General features: G+C 40.7%; 2 protein-coding genes across 3 annotated transcripts in view; one reads left to right on the top strand and one right to left on the bottom strand.

Moving 5' to 3' along the window:
• B4GALT3 (beta-1,4-galactosyltransferase 3) overlaps positions 1-2,257 on the top strand; it is a 36,557-nt gene extending 34,300 nt beyond the window's left edge. For both annotated transcript variants that reach the window (XM_063438980.1, XM_063438979.1), the window contains exon 7: positions 659-2,257. In XM_063438980.1, coding sequence (XP_063295050.1) covers positions 659-1,280 — 622 coding nt within the window. In that variant the 3' untranslated portion in view covers positions 1,281-2,257. The remainder of the gene's footprint in view (positions 1-658) is intronic.
• Positions 2,258-4,376: 2,119 nt separating this feature from the next.
• On the bottom strand, positions 4,377-16,166 carry PPOX (protoporphyrinogen oxidase). The gene is made up of 13 exons (XM_063440279.1): positions 16,106-16,166; positions 15,535-15,638; positions 14,846-14,980; positions 14,590-14,705; positions 14,109-14,241; positions 12,809-12,953; positions 11,866-12,056; positions 11,723-11,783; positions 11,279-11,397; positions 9,891-10,004; positions 6,501-6,650; positions 4,946-4,988; positions 4,377-4,752 (listed from the first exon to the last, which is right to left on the bottom strand). Exons 2-13 carry the CDS (start codon positions 15,619-15,621, stop codon positions 4,613-4,615), a joined length of 1,434 nt encoding a protein of 477 aa, XP_063296349.1. The 5' UTR covers positions 15,622-15,638; positions 16,106-16,166; the 3' UTR covers positions 4,377-4,612.
• Positions 16,167-16,893: the final 727 nt, after the last annotated feature.

Here is a 16,893-nt window from a genome sequence, read left to right on the forward strand (position 1 = left end):
CAGTGAGACTGCAGGGGGATGATCTATACACCAAAACTACTGCATTAAGCTACAGTTGTTGTGATGTCTATAGTGCCCCCTTTAGCTTTGCATTATACAGTGTCACGCTCATTAGCAGAGAGTGATCATCTTACGCTCTCAGTCAGAGAGTGCAGCTAAATTTATCTCAGTGGAGCGAACTGGATTTTCCAGGAAGGATTGTCCAGAAGTAGAGGGTACAGGTGCTGGACAGTACCCAGGTAAGTTGACAAGCTGTTCTAAAATGGCTTGACTACTTAAAATGCAGAGAGGCATCAGGGCACTACAGCAGCTACAGAGGGTTCCTTTAATGTTTAGTGTTGTTGGGGTTAAGGACAGCACTGGGACATACATGATCCCATTGTTTCCAGCAGTGAGTGAGAGTTGCAGTTCCATTATAATTGGCAGCAGGTGCTACTCAGGAGTGTAGTTCCCAATAATCTTGGGCAGACTGGATCATGCATATCCCAGATTTTAGGACTACCAGACTGCATGGATTTGTATTGTAATGTATAATTTCCATTCGTTAAGACAATGGGCACATCATATACAGTTTTTTGTGGTTTTTTTTTTCCTCCACCTGTTCTAAGTAAACCTAAATCTCTCCTTTAATTTTTATTTTTTTATGTCTTTAAAATAGGTTTGATCTCCTCATAAGGACTCAGAGGATGTGGACTCAGGATGGGATGAATTCCCTTGCTTACAAATTATTGTCTAAAGAACTGGAACCATTGTACACCAACATCACTGTGGATATTGGTGTAGATCCCAGGACACAGAAACCTGTTAGGATGCGTGGTCCTACTCCTCCTGCGATGATCCACCACAGTAATGACTCTAGTAGCAGGACAACTGAAGGAAAGCCAGCAGAGGTCCAGTCTCCATCCAGACATTCAGGATCAGAAAGCGTGCCTCAAAAATTGTCTCCAACTGCAGAAAACCAATCCATGGGAGATGGTTTGGATGTAAAAAAGACCTCGGAGAGCGATGATGTAAAGGGGAAAAGGGAAGGTGACCACATGGCCGGTAAATTTGCACTCCAACACATGCAGCAATCTAAAGTCTCAAGCAAGAAACCGCTTGTGAACAAAAATCTAGACTCCAGAAGAATCGCACCAAGGGCAGCTAGGAAGTCATCCATGATCTCAAATCTTCGTGTCGAGGCAGGAGATTCTAGAGAGAATCTGGATATCAGATCATTAAACCGTACTTCATGGAACAATCCTCATGGTCTAGAATCAAATAAAGGTGCTAGACTTTGAGAACCGTTTCAGAGCATGGGATCCAGAAATGTAATTGGGCAGCTTGTTTGCCCCTCCTTATTTAACTTTTTTTTTGGGGGGGGGGAGTACTAATTTGTGGGCATTGCAGAAATGTATGGGTTGGGGTGGGGGATTTGGCCATCTTGACGATTGAGACTCCCAGGAATGTTGCATATGCTGGTTAGTCTAATGCACATGCTTGGTGCTTTTTGATGACATCATACAAACAAATGCCTGTCTTCAGCCTTTTGAGACCTTTGGACATCTTTCATGTCCTACCTTTACCAGAGGGCACTCTTCCCTGTGGACCGTATGGGATCTGACATGAAGCACCTGGTGGAGGCTGATGATTTTTGTTTTTTATTTAAGCAACGATTTGTTCAGAGTGCCTCACTACTGTATACAAGTAATGATATTACTGTGAAAATTTGCCATTGAGCTGGATGGTATTGTGGCACTGTTACTGTGACTTTTTGTAACTTGTACTACTCCTATCCTGCTCCACTGCAGCAATGCTCCCTGTGGCTACAAGTATTGTACATATATATGTATATATGGATCTATTTTTTAAAAGATAATTTATTCTGTGCTGTGCGCGGTTCTAGAGAAGAATATAGGAGGTTGGGGGAAAAACGTTGCCTTACGCCTGTCTGTTTGGCGTATATCTCTTTGAAGCGGTTACGGAATGTGTGCTTGAATCAGTATTTAAATTCAACAATTTCAAGTGTTTGAATATATATTTGCTACATTTTTTTTTACCAAATATCTGCCTCGTTATGTCGGTGGTCGTAACATATGATCCAGAGTGGAAATTTGAATGGATTCCTTCTGTTTCTGTGTACAGAGCTATTACATAGAGACTTTTAATTTATTGCACATGTGCTAGTGTAAGAATACTGAGCGCTACGGAGATGATTTGTTTGTTTTTTCTTTTTCAAGAGATTTGACGTTTGATTTATTGTATGTTGATCTGGTTTAAGGTGTCATTAGCTGAAATCATGCAACTCTGTTCTTGCACCACAAAATAAAACAACCACAAAAAAACCAGGGGGGATTATAAAAATTTACGCATTTCATTTACTTTTGGGCTCCGCCTAAATCTGGACTAACCTCTCTAGAATTTAGGAGCTGGGCTCACTCGTTAGGGGTTGGGCACTTTTTTTTTTTAGATAAACTTCGCCATCCTTTCGTACACTCTTTAAGTTACGCTCTCACACATATTTAATAAATAACACAGCACTGAATCATTAGCCATGCTATCCTACAGGTTAGCAATATTATAAAATTAGCCACACACAATTCGACAATCACTCACACATAGAGAAACATACACGCGTATAGAAGTGCCCCGAGAGGATGTGATTTCATGAGGTATGACAAGGAAAGCTGTGTCTGTCACATCATGCATTTTAGGCAGCCATGACTCAGGAAGGATCTCTAACAGCCATCTGAGGAGTGGCCAGTGGAGTTATCACTAGGCTGTAATGTAAACACTGCATTTTCAATGAAAAGACAGTGTTTACCGCAAAAAGCCTGAAGGTAATGATTCTACTCACCAGAACAAATTCAATAAGCTGTAGGTGTTCTGGTGACTATAGTGTCCCTTTAATAGACAACACACCCAGTAAAATAAACAGATTTCTAAAGAGAATCAATTGTTTAGCTTAGTCAATTGCTGCATAACACCAAAACATGTGGGAGCATGGAGTGTTCCTTTAATGATACAAACCCCCATATTATACCCAACTGTAACACACACACAAACTGTGTGGGAACATGGATCGTTCATTTAAAAGGATTTAGAAGATTTGTATTTATTTTTTTAATGTATAAATACATTTCCTTCGCCAAAAGCAGCAAATGTAAACCGTACTCAAATCTACTTTACTCAGTGACCCAAGTCTAATCACTTTTATATGAATTATTTTCCTTTCCTTGGGATACCTAAGAGGGGATAGTAGTGGCTAATAATTATCCAGTACTACAGTTGTACTGGACAAGACAAGACTGATGCAGTTTTGGCAAAATAAAGTTGTGAAGCTTTTTCAGCAACTTCAAGTGACTTGCAACCAATCTAAGACTGCGATGTCTAACGATGTCACCGGACGTCTCCTACTCTGTATAGAACAGGGGTGCCCAAAAGGTAGATCCCCAGATGTTATTATTGCATGCCTTTAGAATGGCAAAGCCTCATAGAAGCTGTAGTTCTTTTAAAACATCTGAGGGTCTACCTTTTGGACACCCCCTGATGTAGAAGAATTTCCAAATGGATTCTCCAGTGAATCACTGACAGCTCTTGCAGGTCTTCTCAAAATTTAGAGATTTTTATTTGTTTTTGTTTTTATTATGGGAAGTGAAAACGGAGAACATCTCTAAATGCAGTCCATCATTCTACTCGGGACACAGGCAAACAATCAAATGACAAACACATTTTAAAGGCCTTCTTATACATTTAAAAAAAAATATCTTGTCATCTTGTTTTTCAAATTGAAATAAAGTGCTCAAGAAACCAATTTGTGTTTATTTTCATCACGAACAGATGGCAATTTGTGTTTGCTTAAATTCTTCCCCCAAATTATCCAAATCACACACTTTTTAATTCTTTAACTCCAGCTGGGTTTGGACATGTTCTGTATTGTTGAGATGTTTGTTCCTAATAGGTACAGTGACATAGATCTTGTTGTAATAGGATTATTTAGATTAGGATCCTGTATAGTATTTACTAACGTGTGAGACTGGTGGCATTAAAAAAAAAAAAGTTACTGTACAAATATACAGGATTGCTGTAAAAATATAAAAATTCTTAATGATAGGATTGTCAACGTCTTACAACAAATTTAGTCACTTGATTTATATAATGCTGCAATTAAAGCGGCACTGTCAGAATTAGCAAAAACCATGATGGTGACATGGTGGTCCGGTGAGGACGGGTAAAAATTCCAACAAGTGTATTTCATAAAGATTCTATCTTTAAGAAATACTAATTTTTATGGAAGAGAGTTTCAGTGCTGCTTTAATATGGTCATTTATACTCTTACAGACTTTTCCTATTAAAAAAAAAAAAACAAAATAAAACAGGGCCTTGTGAATATGCTATTAAATAGAGAGATGGGGGTCAGGACTATCGGGGTGCATGTTTTGTTGCTCCTGCTGTTGCCTGGCCTTGGCCTCAGAACTGCTCTGCAATGGTTTAAAGGTTCCCCTAACTGATTGATACAATAAAATCTCATAAGAAGTTTGTTGAAATCCATCCATTCAGTGTTGATGGCTCTGTGTGAATGAGTTGACCAGTAACACAGGACCATGTCTTTGGGCCAAGCCAGGCTACGATTCTAATCTTTCGGCTTGCCAAAGAGGCGTTGTACAGATTTTCTGGCATTGTAAATACAGTCATTAACAGAGACGCCCTCGTACGATGCTCCGATGAGGCTGAGAGGCAGGTTGTGGTGCTTGATAAAGTGGAAGATGCTTTCTGCAAAGAGAGGAAGAGGCGGTCAACCACATCTTTTAGTCCAAGCCATATCTACCTAGACCTCAGTCTTCCAAGGAGCGAGTGTGCCTACAGATATTGCTTTCATCTTTCTAAGAAAAATGCACTAATTTCACAATTTCTAATGGAATACCCAGAGCGGGCACTATGATTATATGTGATGGCTGGTCCGTACCTGTCCGTTTATGGTGCCCCACTGTATACTGAGGGATACAGGACTGCAAGGAAAAGAACATCATTTAGTTTTCAGGTGTAAAAATAAATGCACAAAGTCAATCTGGATCAATTACAAAAATCCATTTTAACACCACCCCCACCACGGAGTAGGGTAGGTGGGGTAAAGGTCTTCCATTTTAGGAATTTCTGTACAAAAAATAGTTTAAGAAGGAACGCTTGTAAGCTTGCTGCAGTGGCACCCCCTTTACCCTGATTTTTGAACTTAGTACCTGGGGTCCACCAGATGCCACTCCATGTTTTTACAACCATGGCTAGAAAAACTATTTCAGTAACTTTAAATTAGCACCCCTGAGCTAAGTCCTGCATTGCCGCAAGCTGTGGTGGATATGGTGCCTGGAGGGTTTCCAGGGTCATTCACTAAAATGAGAAATGTCAAATCCAAAGTGAATTTAAAGTTTAAGGCCGAAATAGCCAAACTGGAAGGTTTCTCTAATTCATCTAGTTTGGCTTTAGAACGCACCAAAACTTATTGCAGTTATGGTGTACGGATCATGTCCCTGCAGTCTCACTGCTCCATTCTCTGCTATTTAGGAGTTAAATCACATTTGTTTGTGTAGCCCTGGCCACACCTCCCCTGGCTGTGACTGATGCAGCCTGAATGAAACAAATGTGTTTCATTTTCAAATCAGCACAGTGTGTTTAATTTTAGAAGTTTTTATCCCCTGCTCTGAACTTAATTAAAAACGCAGGACACTCTAGCAGGCCATTAAAAAAAGCAGGAGATAAATTGTAAATTAAACCAAATGTGCAATAAAATGTTTAAATATTATAGATTTCTCTTCACATGTAATGTGTAAGTCACATGCAGGAAAGGTGAGGCTAGGGCTACATTAACAAACTGAATTAACTCCTAAAAGGCAGAATTGAGCAGTGAGACTGCAGCAGTATAATCTATACACCAAAATCACTCCATTAATCTAAAGTTGTTTTCGGTGCTAATGACGTTCCTTTAAGTTTGGAATTCACTTTGAATTTTAGACAATTTATAACGTCAGTATATCACGCCATTTGTGTCTTGCCCTCCCCTCCAAGGGGAACTTTTTGAAGGTATTAAAGGGACACTCCAGGCACCCAGACCACGTCTGCTCATTGGAGTGGTCTGGGTGCCAACTCCCACTACTCCTAACCCTGCAAGTGTAATTATTGCAGTTTTCTATAAACTGCAATAATTACCTTGCAGGGTTAACTCCACCTCTAGTGGCTGTCTACTAGACAGCCACTAGAGGGCACTTCCTGGTTTCTAGCACAGGAAACCTGTGCTAGAGCATCGCTGGACGTCCTCGCGCTGTGTGAGGACCTCCAGCGTCGCTCAAATCCCCATAGGAAAGCATTGCAATTATTTCAGTAACTGGGGATTGGGGGGGTGGGAGGGAGAGGGACCCTCCAGTGCCAGGAAAACTGAATGTTTTCTTGGCACTGGAGATTCCCTTTAAGTCTTTCCTTAAAACCATGCACTTTTAAAGACCATTCTGCACTTTATTTTAACACGTCACCTTGTTCAAGTTTACGATGGCTCTGCTTGGCGTCCCTTGAATTCCCAACTGTTCTTTTGCCGCTTCTTTTGCCAGATGCAAGAGTTTTTCTGCAGACACTGTATCAGGGTCACCCAAGACCCTTTCAAACCAAGCGCCTCCGAGCATCACCTTAAAAGGACAGAAAACAATACATTTGAAGAGTTTAACTTTATTATCCTGTTGCAAAGTTTTGTCTGGATTTACTTTATCTGCTCCGTTACTACTTCATGCTATAGAGCAGAAGTGCAGAACCTCCTAATTTCTTCAGTATCGATCTCTGAACCATACTTCATCTCTTTACTGAAACGTTAAACAATAAAGTTTTATGATTAATAGCGTAATAAACCACGAGCCTACTTTAACTCCAATAATTAAATGTGATTTCAACACACCAAAGCAAACCACACACACATTTACTGTAATAATTACCATTAACATGACTGTAAAGCGGTAAGGCCCTCCATAAACCATGGCTTTAAAGACACGTTTCATTATTACTGCCAAGAAAGACTTGTGACAAACCAATAAAAACCGTAAAAAAAAAAAAAAACGCCCTTTAAAGTACCATAGAGCTTCTGTATCACTGTCTGATTGGAGTGGAGATGGGGAGTTGTGCCTGTCAGACTCGGGTAAATCAAATGAACCTGCAGTAGTGGTTATGGTGCTTGGAGTTAGTTTTATTGCTCAGTTGGGTGTGGTGCCTCTTAAAATGTGTTGAAGGGAACAGTCATATGCTGGGCTTGAATCAGATTGATACGTTAGCAAAGTTAGCCATGGGTTGTGATTTATTTTATTTTATTTTTTTTAAATTCTTGAAATGAAACGAAAAAACAAACAAACCCAGAATAGATTTGATGGCTTGCTGTCCTATCATGTAACTGATTCTGGCAATGTGTACGTGAGTAAGATGAAGTAGTTTTTAGCATGTGTATGTCCTGAACACTGAAATGCTAGGGAGGTAAGTATTTAATATTTACCTCCACTGTACGTCTCACCCCAATGCTCTAATACTGTTCACTGGGGTGAGAGAATGACAAAGTTACATTGGAATTATCCCAGATGTCACTATTCCAGTGACAAATCCATACAATGCAGTTAGATCCTGCCAGTTGTGCCATCACCTTCCAGTAAACTAACTAGTTCTCCCCAGGCCATTTCACTTACCCTTTACTCCAAAATGGACAGTGGACACTTATCAAGAATGACCGCTCAAATAGTATCTGCAGAGACTACTGCAAAGGTCCAGAGCAGCAACTTTCTAGATTACAGGAACCCATATCTTCTCCAAGTGTAGCCTAATCCATAGCACTCACAAAACTCCATATTGTAGTAAATTAAAAGCCGAATTACATAATTTAAGCTGGGTAGCCAAGAGATGGGACAAAAAGATGCTCTGACAAACTCCTCTTTATAATTACAAACAAGGCGTATTAGTGGGACCTTGTGGAGATGTTCACCATTTAGAAGTGTAAGTGGATTTTAGCATGGCAAAACAGATCATTACCAGTAAGTGTCCTTGAGCAAGACACCCAACTATATGTATGCCTAGCTCAGATCCTCCGAGTGTGAGCCCATTTGAGCAGGGCCTTCCTTACCCTTAAATATTCCCTATCATTTTAAAGTGTTGCGGAATAAGTTGCTACCACTTAGATGGTAATAATAAAAGTACCTGCTCTGCCATAAACTCCCTCAAGTGTTTTAGCGGTTTCTTTTTTAATAAAACAGTGTACTATTTTAAGGGAAACCGACTCTGTTACTTACCTATGTCCAACGCCACCTTCGCTCCCGACGTCGGCAATGGCTGTGCTTGCATTAAGATTTATCGGCTTTCCTATGGGGTTTTGGGTGACGCTGGACGGGACGTCTACGCATGCATAGCGTGAGGACATCCAGCATTAGTTGGGCAATTAATAGTTGCCTGACAGCCCAGAAGTCCCCCTTGTGGTGGTCTAGTAAACAGCCTCTAGAGGTGAAAAGTAATCGGTGCAGTTTCTTAAAAACTGCAATAATATTCGCACAGTTAAGTGACCTGGGACACTGTACTCAGACCACTTCAATGAGCTGAAGTGGTCTGGGTGCCTAGTGTGTCCCTTTTAATAAGGTGTTTGTTATTTTACTCTAGCATTTTACCCCTGTCAAATGGATACTTAAAGAACCATACCCTCTACAGAACAAGTTCCCATAAATTTCAAAGCAGTCAAAAGAGATTTGAAAAGACAAACATAGGGACTACTTTGACGTTTGGTCAAACCTGAATTTGACAAAGCATGACATGAAGTGGCGCTAGTAACAGCTGTTAAAAACTGGCATCCTAAGATTTGATCCTATAGAGGAGATACAGCAATGTGGGATGATCATTTCGGCCTTCTGTGGGCCCCTTCAGCAAGGTGTAGCGGATACCCATCTAGGCATAGTAAGTACGGGTCCATGTCTGCATTACCCTTTTAACTTGGGGAGAGCCAACAAAAACAGAGAATGAGAATTCTGAGAACAGACAAAAGCTTAGAGAAACGCGGTAGCTTGCCCTTCAGTAAATCCCAGCTCAGGTCTCAAAATAGTTTTTGCTCACTTATCCCTTGGAACTGGTGCTTTCTGTAACGGCACATCAGACTGATCCCACTCATAAGGTCCAGTACCAAAATGCCGGCAAGTTCTCTCTCCACGAGAGATACAGCAACTATCGTTTTGGCCTTCTGTGGGCCTCGTCAGCAGATACCACACTAGGCACAGTAAGCACGGGTCCATGTCTGGATTACCCCTTTAACTTAAGCCAAGTTGAAGCCTGGCAACAGAAACATTTGTATCAGAACAATTGTTCGGGGTTGAGTATCTCTCGTGCAGAGATAACTTGCTGACATTTCAGATCTGGACTGCCCTTACGGGTGGGATCAGTCCAATATGCAAATGGTAAATGTTCTCTTTGTAATTGCATGAGTGATTAAAAATAAATGTTTGAGACCGGAGTACTGAGTTCTCATTCTTGAAATACACTAATCAATATACTGATAACATTGATTATAACTGGCGAAGCATAACATTTCTTTAAAAACACTTTGTGTCCAGTGTAAGCCAGCTCCAATTTCTAAATTGCTTGGAGTTTTGCCACCCAGGAGAGACGAATTCTGGACAGGACAGTGATTGGTGAGCGAAAAGCACTAAAAACAAACAGAAATTTTACAGGTGGGTGCAGCAATTGTTTAAAATGTTCTGCATCGTTAATGTATTCAAGCAGTAAAAAGACCCTTAGATAAACAATGTGAAAAGAGATTACAAATACAAATAATGTTATACACAATTAGAATTAGGAATGTACTCCTTCAAAACTTCAGAAACAAAAGTGAAATATTTTTGCAGAACTGCTGTAATTACCGTGAGTCTTGTGGACTTTGATCCCCTCCGGTTATGTTCTGGAAATGCAAGCGAATCGTAAACGATCCCCAGTAAAACAGGGTCTTCAAATGATGGGATTAGATGTCCAAAACCCTGAGGGGCAAAATAAGCTCAGCTGAAACAGAATCCATGGTTAACCCCTTAAGGACCAAACTTCTGGAATAAAAGGGAATCATGACGTGTCACACACGTCATGTGTCCTTAAGGGGTTAAACAATCCTGGGTTCCATCAGGTCTGTTTTATCCTTTTTCTAGAAATTATTGATGTCAACTTATGTTTATAGAGTGATTATGATACCAGTGGAAAAGATCCATTTCACAAAGCTTCCAATCTACCGGTTATTAAAGTCCGAATTCAAAGCCAATTTCGAATCCTAGATCATGAATTTCAAATTCTCTGAATTCTCACACTGAATAATCACTACACCAGCCTTTTGTGTATGGATCACTGGTTTTAATTTTAAAGATAGAATCTTTTATTTTGTTCAATCACAGCATACATGTTATAATAAACCAGGCTTGGAAAAAAACAAAAAAAAACAACACAGAACTAAAATACCAGTCCTAACTGTAAATGTCACAAAGTGAGTTCTTCCTAAAGACTAATGTATTAAGGGGTACATTCCCTCTGAACTTTACTACTGACAGTGACCTGACATGGGGTCATTCCTGCCAAAGGTCAAAGTACATTAATGACTGACATGTTTAAAGGAACACTATAGTCACCTAAATTACTTTAGCTAAATAAAGCAGTTTTAGTGTATAGATCATTCCCCTGCAATTTCACTGCTCAATTCACTGTCATTTAGGAGTTAAATCACTTTGTTTCTGTTTATGCAGCCCTAGCCACACCTCCCCTGGATTTGATTGACAGAGCCTGCATGGAAAAAAACCTGGTTTCACTTTCAAACAGATGCAATTTACCTTAAATAATTGTATCTCAATCTCTAAATTGAACTTTAATCACATACAGGAGGCTCTTGCAGGGTCTAGCAAGCTATTAACATAGCAGGGGATAAGAAAATCTTAATTAAACAGAACTTGCAATAAAAGCATAAATAGGGCTCTCTTTACAGGAAGTGTTTATGGAAGGCTGTGCAAGTCACATGCAGGGAGGTGTGACTAGGGTTCATAAACAAAGGGATTTAACTCCTAAATGGCAGAGGATTGAGCAGTGAGGCTGCAGGGGCATGTTCTATACACCAAAACTGCTTCATTAAGCTAAAGTTGTTCAGGTGACTATAGTGTCCCTTTAACCCCTTAAGGACACATGACATGTGTGACATGTCATGATTCCCTTTTATTCCAGAAGTTTGGTCCTTAAGGGGTTAAAGATCAATACTTATAGTAAAGACTAAGATTCTTACTGAAACTGGCATGACATCTCCATCATATTCCAAATTCACCACAGCCACCGTGGCGGATGAGATCTTGCAGAGATCGGCTGCCATAGGCTTGGCAGATGGAGGAAGCAACTGGCTTAGAACTAGGGAAATATAGAACAAAATTGAGTTATGCCAACATGCAGTCTGTGCCACAAAGTTGTGTTTTTCGGTGCATGCTGAACTGCAGTGATCGGAAACCCAAAATTACAAAATGAAGGCCAAAAAAAAAAAAAAAAAAAAAGTAGATTTGGAGAAATTCTTCAACTTTGCTATAATCGTAGCTTGGCTATTTTAGTGTTAATTAAAATTCAGTTTTGCACAGGACAATTTGATGACATGCGAATAAACTTTGTATGGATGAGGATTTGCTTGAGTTCTGAGGTGTACAGTGCAGAGACGCGTTTTGTCGATGTAGAATAATGTTACCTTTTGCAGGGAGAGAGCTGAACAGATGATCGGCTGTAATGCTGCCCTCTGGTAGTAGGATCTGCCCAACAAAGCAACAAACAAATTAAAAGATAAGAGGATCTGGTCCACATATCACATTAAATCACCCCAAATGCTGGTACCTTCCATCGGTTGTCCGCGGTCCTCTCAAGGGCTTTCACTGGCGTGTGCTTGTGAACTTCTACCCCCTTCTGGATTATAAAATCCTCCAGGGCTTCTGAGAGAGTCTGTAATCCATCCTGCAGTGACCACTGACTCCACTTCTCCTGTGTGGACCTTCTGATGAGCTCAGAGTCCGGCTGAGGGCGCTTATCTAGCAGAGAATTAAAAGCACCGAAAGAATTAGCAGACCCCAAACTGCAGCTTTCTGTACTGAATGTTATGATCGGAAATATTCTTTATAGCATTGGCCAAATAATATATAAAAACTGCCATATCCAACGTATGTAATCTATTTTTTTTCTTACAGTAAAACAACAGAATTACAAAATATTTTAAGTTATCTTTTACTCTGTTTTTTTCAAAAATCTATCAGATTAGGTGATTTATACGGTCAGATTTCTTTATTTGTGAAGAAATACATTAAAGGAACACTATTGTCACCAGAATATAGTTTATATTCGGTCCCTGCAGCCTTTTTGCGGTAAACACTGCCTTTTCAGGAAAAAAAAAAGGGTAGCGTTTACATTGCTCTCTAGGAACTGGGGCACAGACGTTCTGGGTCTCCACGCTCTGCATGGAGATTCATTGATTCAATGCATCTCTATGAGGAGATTCCGATTGGCCAAACTCGCATTTGGCCCTGCCCAGCGTCCTTGACAATCTCAGCCAATCAAATACTTTTCTTAAGGGAAAGCATTCCATTGGCAGAGATCAGCAATTCTGATGAGGTCAGCCAAGAAGGCAGATTGGGGGAGGGGGATGGGGCAGCGCCAGCAGACCCACATAGTGCTGGAAATATGGTAAATTGTCTTACAATTTAAGGGGGGCAAGCCACCTAGATTGTGATACACTTTAGGGTATTCCTTTTAACTTTTTAATATGCATCTGACATGAGACTCCTACCTCCTCCTGTTGCCATTCCCAGAATGACGGATCTCTTTTTGCGTTCGGCTTCATATAAAAAAGGGAAGCAAGCACGCAGGCTCAGAGCTCGAGAGTCACCGGCAAACACCCCGCGGCAGAGACTGTCTATCACAATGTCAGCGAGCTGGAAGATGAGATAAGGCATTAAATGGTTAATAAACAGAACAATTACAGTATGAAGAATTAGCCATTGTTAATGCAAGACTTCCTGGACCACAGATCAGCCCCAGCTACAAAGGAGTCTGTGCAGTGACCTGTTTCATTGTACACACAAACTGTATACAGAGCACCCACTGCAGACAGGGATTCTGGGTAATAACTAGCATAAACCCATAATTATACAGCATAAAGAACCGAGAATGCAGCCAGGAATTCTGGTAATCATCTGTCTCATCGCATAAATCACAAAGCACACATGTTCCAGCGCAGTCAGGGATTCTGGGTAATTACTTGCCTTACTCTACAATATCCAAGCACACAATGTAACAAATTGTCTTATGGACGAACTCACAGCTAAGGTCAGGCAATCTACATCCTCTTTCTCCAAAGTCTGGGATCCATGGAAAAACTATAGCGCTAATAATAATTTGGCCTTGACCGGGAGTAGGGGGCCTCATGTCATTGCACTTGTTTTCCCCCCTTACTTCCTCCTCCTCCTCTTCTCTTCGCTATCTTGTTGTTGTCATTATTGACTTGGCTTTCAGTTTATATTTTTGAGTTTCTAATATAAAAATGTTTGGGAGTGTAGGATAGTATTTCAGACAGCCCAATGTTTAATATTACTGCTATACACGAGCACAATACTGGGCACACTATCCTGTCTCTCTTAAAGAATAGAAAAAAAATAAAACACCCCCCCCCCAAAAAATAAAAAAACAACCACTGCTTAGCAGCGCTAATTTTGTCGACTAATAATTTAAATACATTTTTAGTCGGCTAAAACAATTCAGATGACTTAAATACGACTAAAACTTAATTGAGATTTGCTGCTAAGTGAATAAACAGGCAAGTGTTAATAAAAATGTTAACAAACCTACTAGCTGCTGGTTTGGTATTTTCGTCTCCCCCCACTGAAGTGCTTTAATCTAACCGCTTAGCTTGTCATTGCTGCTAAAGAGATCAGAGCTTGTCAGAGCCCTCCCAGGCCTTGCAGAGAGAGATAAGGGCTCAAGGTCTGTCTCCATATACAGAGACAGGCATTCTCTGTATCACCGTGCACCAGGAGGGGATAAGAACCCTCAGCCACCAACATTTTATGGACCCTTACAAATTATCTTACCTCTTTGCCAAAGCGCCTTGTGATAAAGTCGTGGATACTTTCATCTTCAGTGGTACCTCTGGGAGCCACAAAGTCACGGAGGCCACAAGTGAACAAAGGCTTGGTAAATGGAGGGATGGTTCGTAACACCCCACTTTAAGTAAAACACAAAAAGGAAACATGAAAAATATAACCAAAAATGTAACATACGCAGCGTGATATTCAAACACAACATACAAATATATATTTATTGTGGGCATGTTATTTGGACCCAACGTGTTCCCACTAGTGGGGAACCACTGAATTGTGTAGGGACTCAGTTTGGAAGCTGACCAAATACATCTTTATAGTGTCATTATTTCTCAGAGAGACACATTGGAAGGCCAGAAGAAATGCCTGGAACTCAGACATTTTGAACACTGTTTGACAAATATAGGAAAAAGCAAATAAATATAATTTCATACATTGAAAGTTACAAATCACTAGTTGTGTGCTCACTCACCCTATACTGGAAGGCAGTTTGTGTAGTGTCTTGTTGACATATAGGTAACGATTCTTGGAAGCTGGATGGTTCCTCAGGACTGGGAGAATTTTCTTCTCCAAACCTAACTCCGATACCTGAAGAACATGTAGGTATCAAAACGATGCACCCTCCCCTATTTAGGCAAAGTCTTTTACCCCACGTATACAGGGCTCTGCATGATACAACCACAAGCTGTTATAGATATGTCCTATCTCATGTTCTGGTCATCACTCACCATGCACAATGTGTTTTTGCCCACCGCTCCCGCTGGTCGAATGCCCCTGGGTCCATGTTCAAACGTGGCACCATCGTCTGAACGTGTAGAGTGCATCCATCCCCCAAGCCGACTGCTTGACTCCAGCAGTATGACCTGTTAGAAGACACGGAGCAGAATTGCATCATATATTCTGTACACCGCTCCAGCTCTGCTCAAAGGAAAACTCCAAGCACCATAACCACTACAACCCCCCAATGTAAGGATTCATACTGCTTCCTAACAACTGACCTGGAGTCTATCAGGTGCCGCTCTCTGGCAGTGACAGATGGAAGCTCCTGCAGGGATAGCTCTCAGCCAGTGAGCTAAGCCCTATGTTGCAGAGTTCAGCACATTAAAAGCCCTGAAGGACCCCATGTAAGGATACAAACCTCCATTGGGGAGACACAAGGGCGCTCCTAGCACCATAACCACTACAGCATGAAGTAGTGATTATAGGGTTCCTTTGTAGGAAATATAGTCATATTTTTCTGTGTACAGGTCAAAGAAGAAACAAAGTAAGCAGTAATGTTTTTTTTTTTAAGTTGCCAGTACGCTTCTCTATGAGACTGCCAATGAAAATTTATTGTTTAAGGATTGTCAGCTACCCTCTTCAATGACAGAGCAAGGGCTGTGTAGGCCCAGTGGGACAGAGCGAGGACATGTCTTACCTTTGATACAGTGACATCCTTAACGAGGTGGTAGCAGGCTGTCAGACCACTAATGCCCCCTCCAGCGACCACCACCGTCCTCTGCATCGAGATCTCTGCGCAACCTACATCCAAGACAGACAGTTATTCTCAATGTACAATACACATGGCCCAACTCATTATCTAATAGGGCAGTGGGGAGACGTATGAAAAGTGCTCCAAGTATATGCAGAAGGAATGTAAACAATTAATTATTTGATCCCAAACAAAGAGCAATAATTATCAAATTGACTTTAACCCTGCAGCATATGCATGCTATATACAGCAGGGAGATTATTTCATGCACAGCCCAACCCCCACCATGCTGCATTTATATGTGTTCCATAATAACACTGTGATCTGGTATATTATGCTGCACAGAGCTTGTCCCCTAATTGCATAACACAATACTCAGCAATGCACATGTTTGTACTGAGAAACATCATAGTTTGCTCAATAGGCAATGATTTATAATTAATCATGTTCTGTAGTCAGTATTATTCCTGAGATCCCAGTCCAGACACGTTAAATAGTGGAAGAAACACAAGCTTACCTTAGCAGAGAGATAGAAAGCAGCTCTATGGAATCCATGCACAGAACCTCCTACCCACATGTCAAGAATACAGGAGCAGAGGGGTGTGTCTAATAGCTGGCAGCCAATCACATGGCGGGGACTGAGTGATTGACGTATGAAGCAGGAAGTGAATGGAACACTAGGCTCTGCCTGTGCACATTTAAATAAAGAGTAACTGTAGTGCATAGAATCTGGCATTGTTATTGGTGATTGCATGTGGCTGTTATAAGCAGGGAACTGGCAAACTGGAACCATGTTAATAATAATAATAATAACAATGTATCTGCAACAGGGATTTGGTACCTGAAGGTCACTGGTTTTCCTGACAACATGGCCCCTAGGTTTAGTAGAAATTGATCATGTGGCCCAGGCATTGCTAATACTGGCTGAAACTGTTAGGATTTGCTTTGATCTCTGCTACTGGAGATGCAGCTGTATATGCATGCACAAATGAACTGGGTTATTAGCTAGGCAAAAATAGGCTAATGGAAATTTGGGATGACTTGGATAGGTCTTTCGAAGTGGGCTGTTTTGTCCTAATATTTTTAATTCAGTATAATTTTCAACATTTCATACTTTAGCGAATGAACCCAAAATCGCAAATTAAAAGTGAGTTTCGAATTTCAGGGCAACATAGGTCAATGGAAAGATTGCCCAAGTCAGCTATGTGAGCATTTGGGCTTATTTTAACTTAAACTTTGAAATGTACTTTTAATTTGTGACATGTCATGCTTTAATGAATAACCCTACATTTTATGGGTTCTGTC

Source organism: Pelobates fuscus, chromosome 13, assembly GCF_036172605.1.
Source record: "Pelobates fuscus isolate aPelFus1 chromosome 13, aPelFus1.pri, whole genome shotgun sequence".
In the NCBI taxonomy this organism is placed as follows: Eukaryota; Metazoa; Chordata; class Amphibia; order Anura; family Pelobatidae; genus Pelobates; species Pelobates fuscus.

What these genes read in the sequence shown, in the direction of transcription:
- PPOX (XM_063440279.1), bottom strand. Translation starts at nt 15,621, where the DNA reads ATGCAGAGGACGGTGGTGGTCGCTGGAGGGGGCATTAGTGGTCTGACA. An exon ending in AAACTGCCTTCCAGTATAGG is followed by an intron (nt 14,242 to 14,589) that starts GTGAGTGAGCAC and finishes TTTTACTTAAAG; the next exon opens with TGGGGTGTTACGAACCATCC. An exon ending in CAGCTCTCTCCCTGCAAAAG is followed by an intron (nt 11,398 to 11,722) that starts GTAACATTATTC and finishes ATATTTCCCTAG; the next exon opens with TTCTAAGCCAGTTGCTTCCT.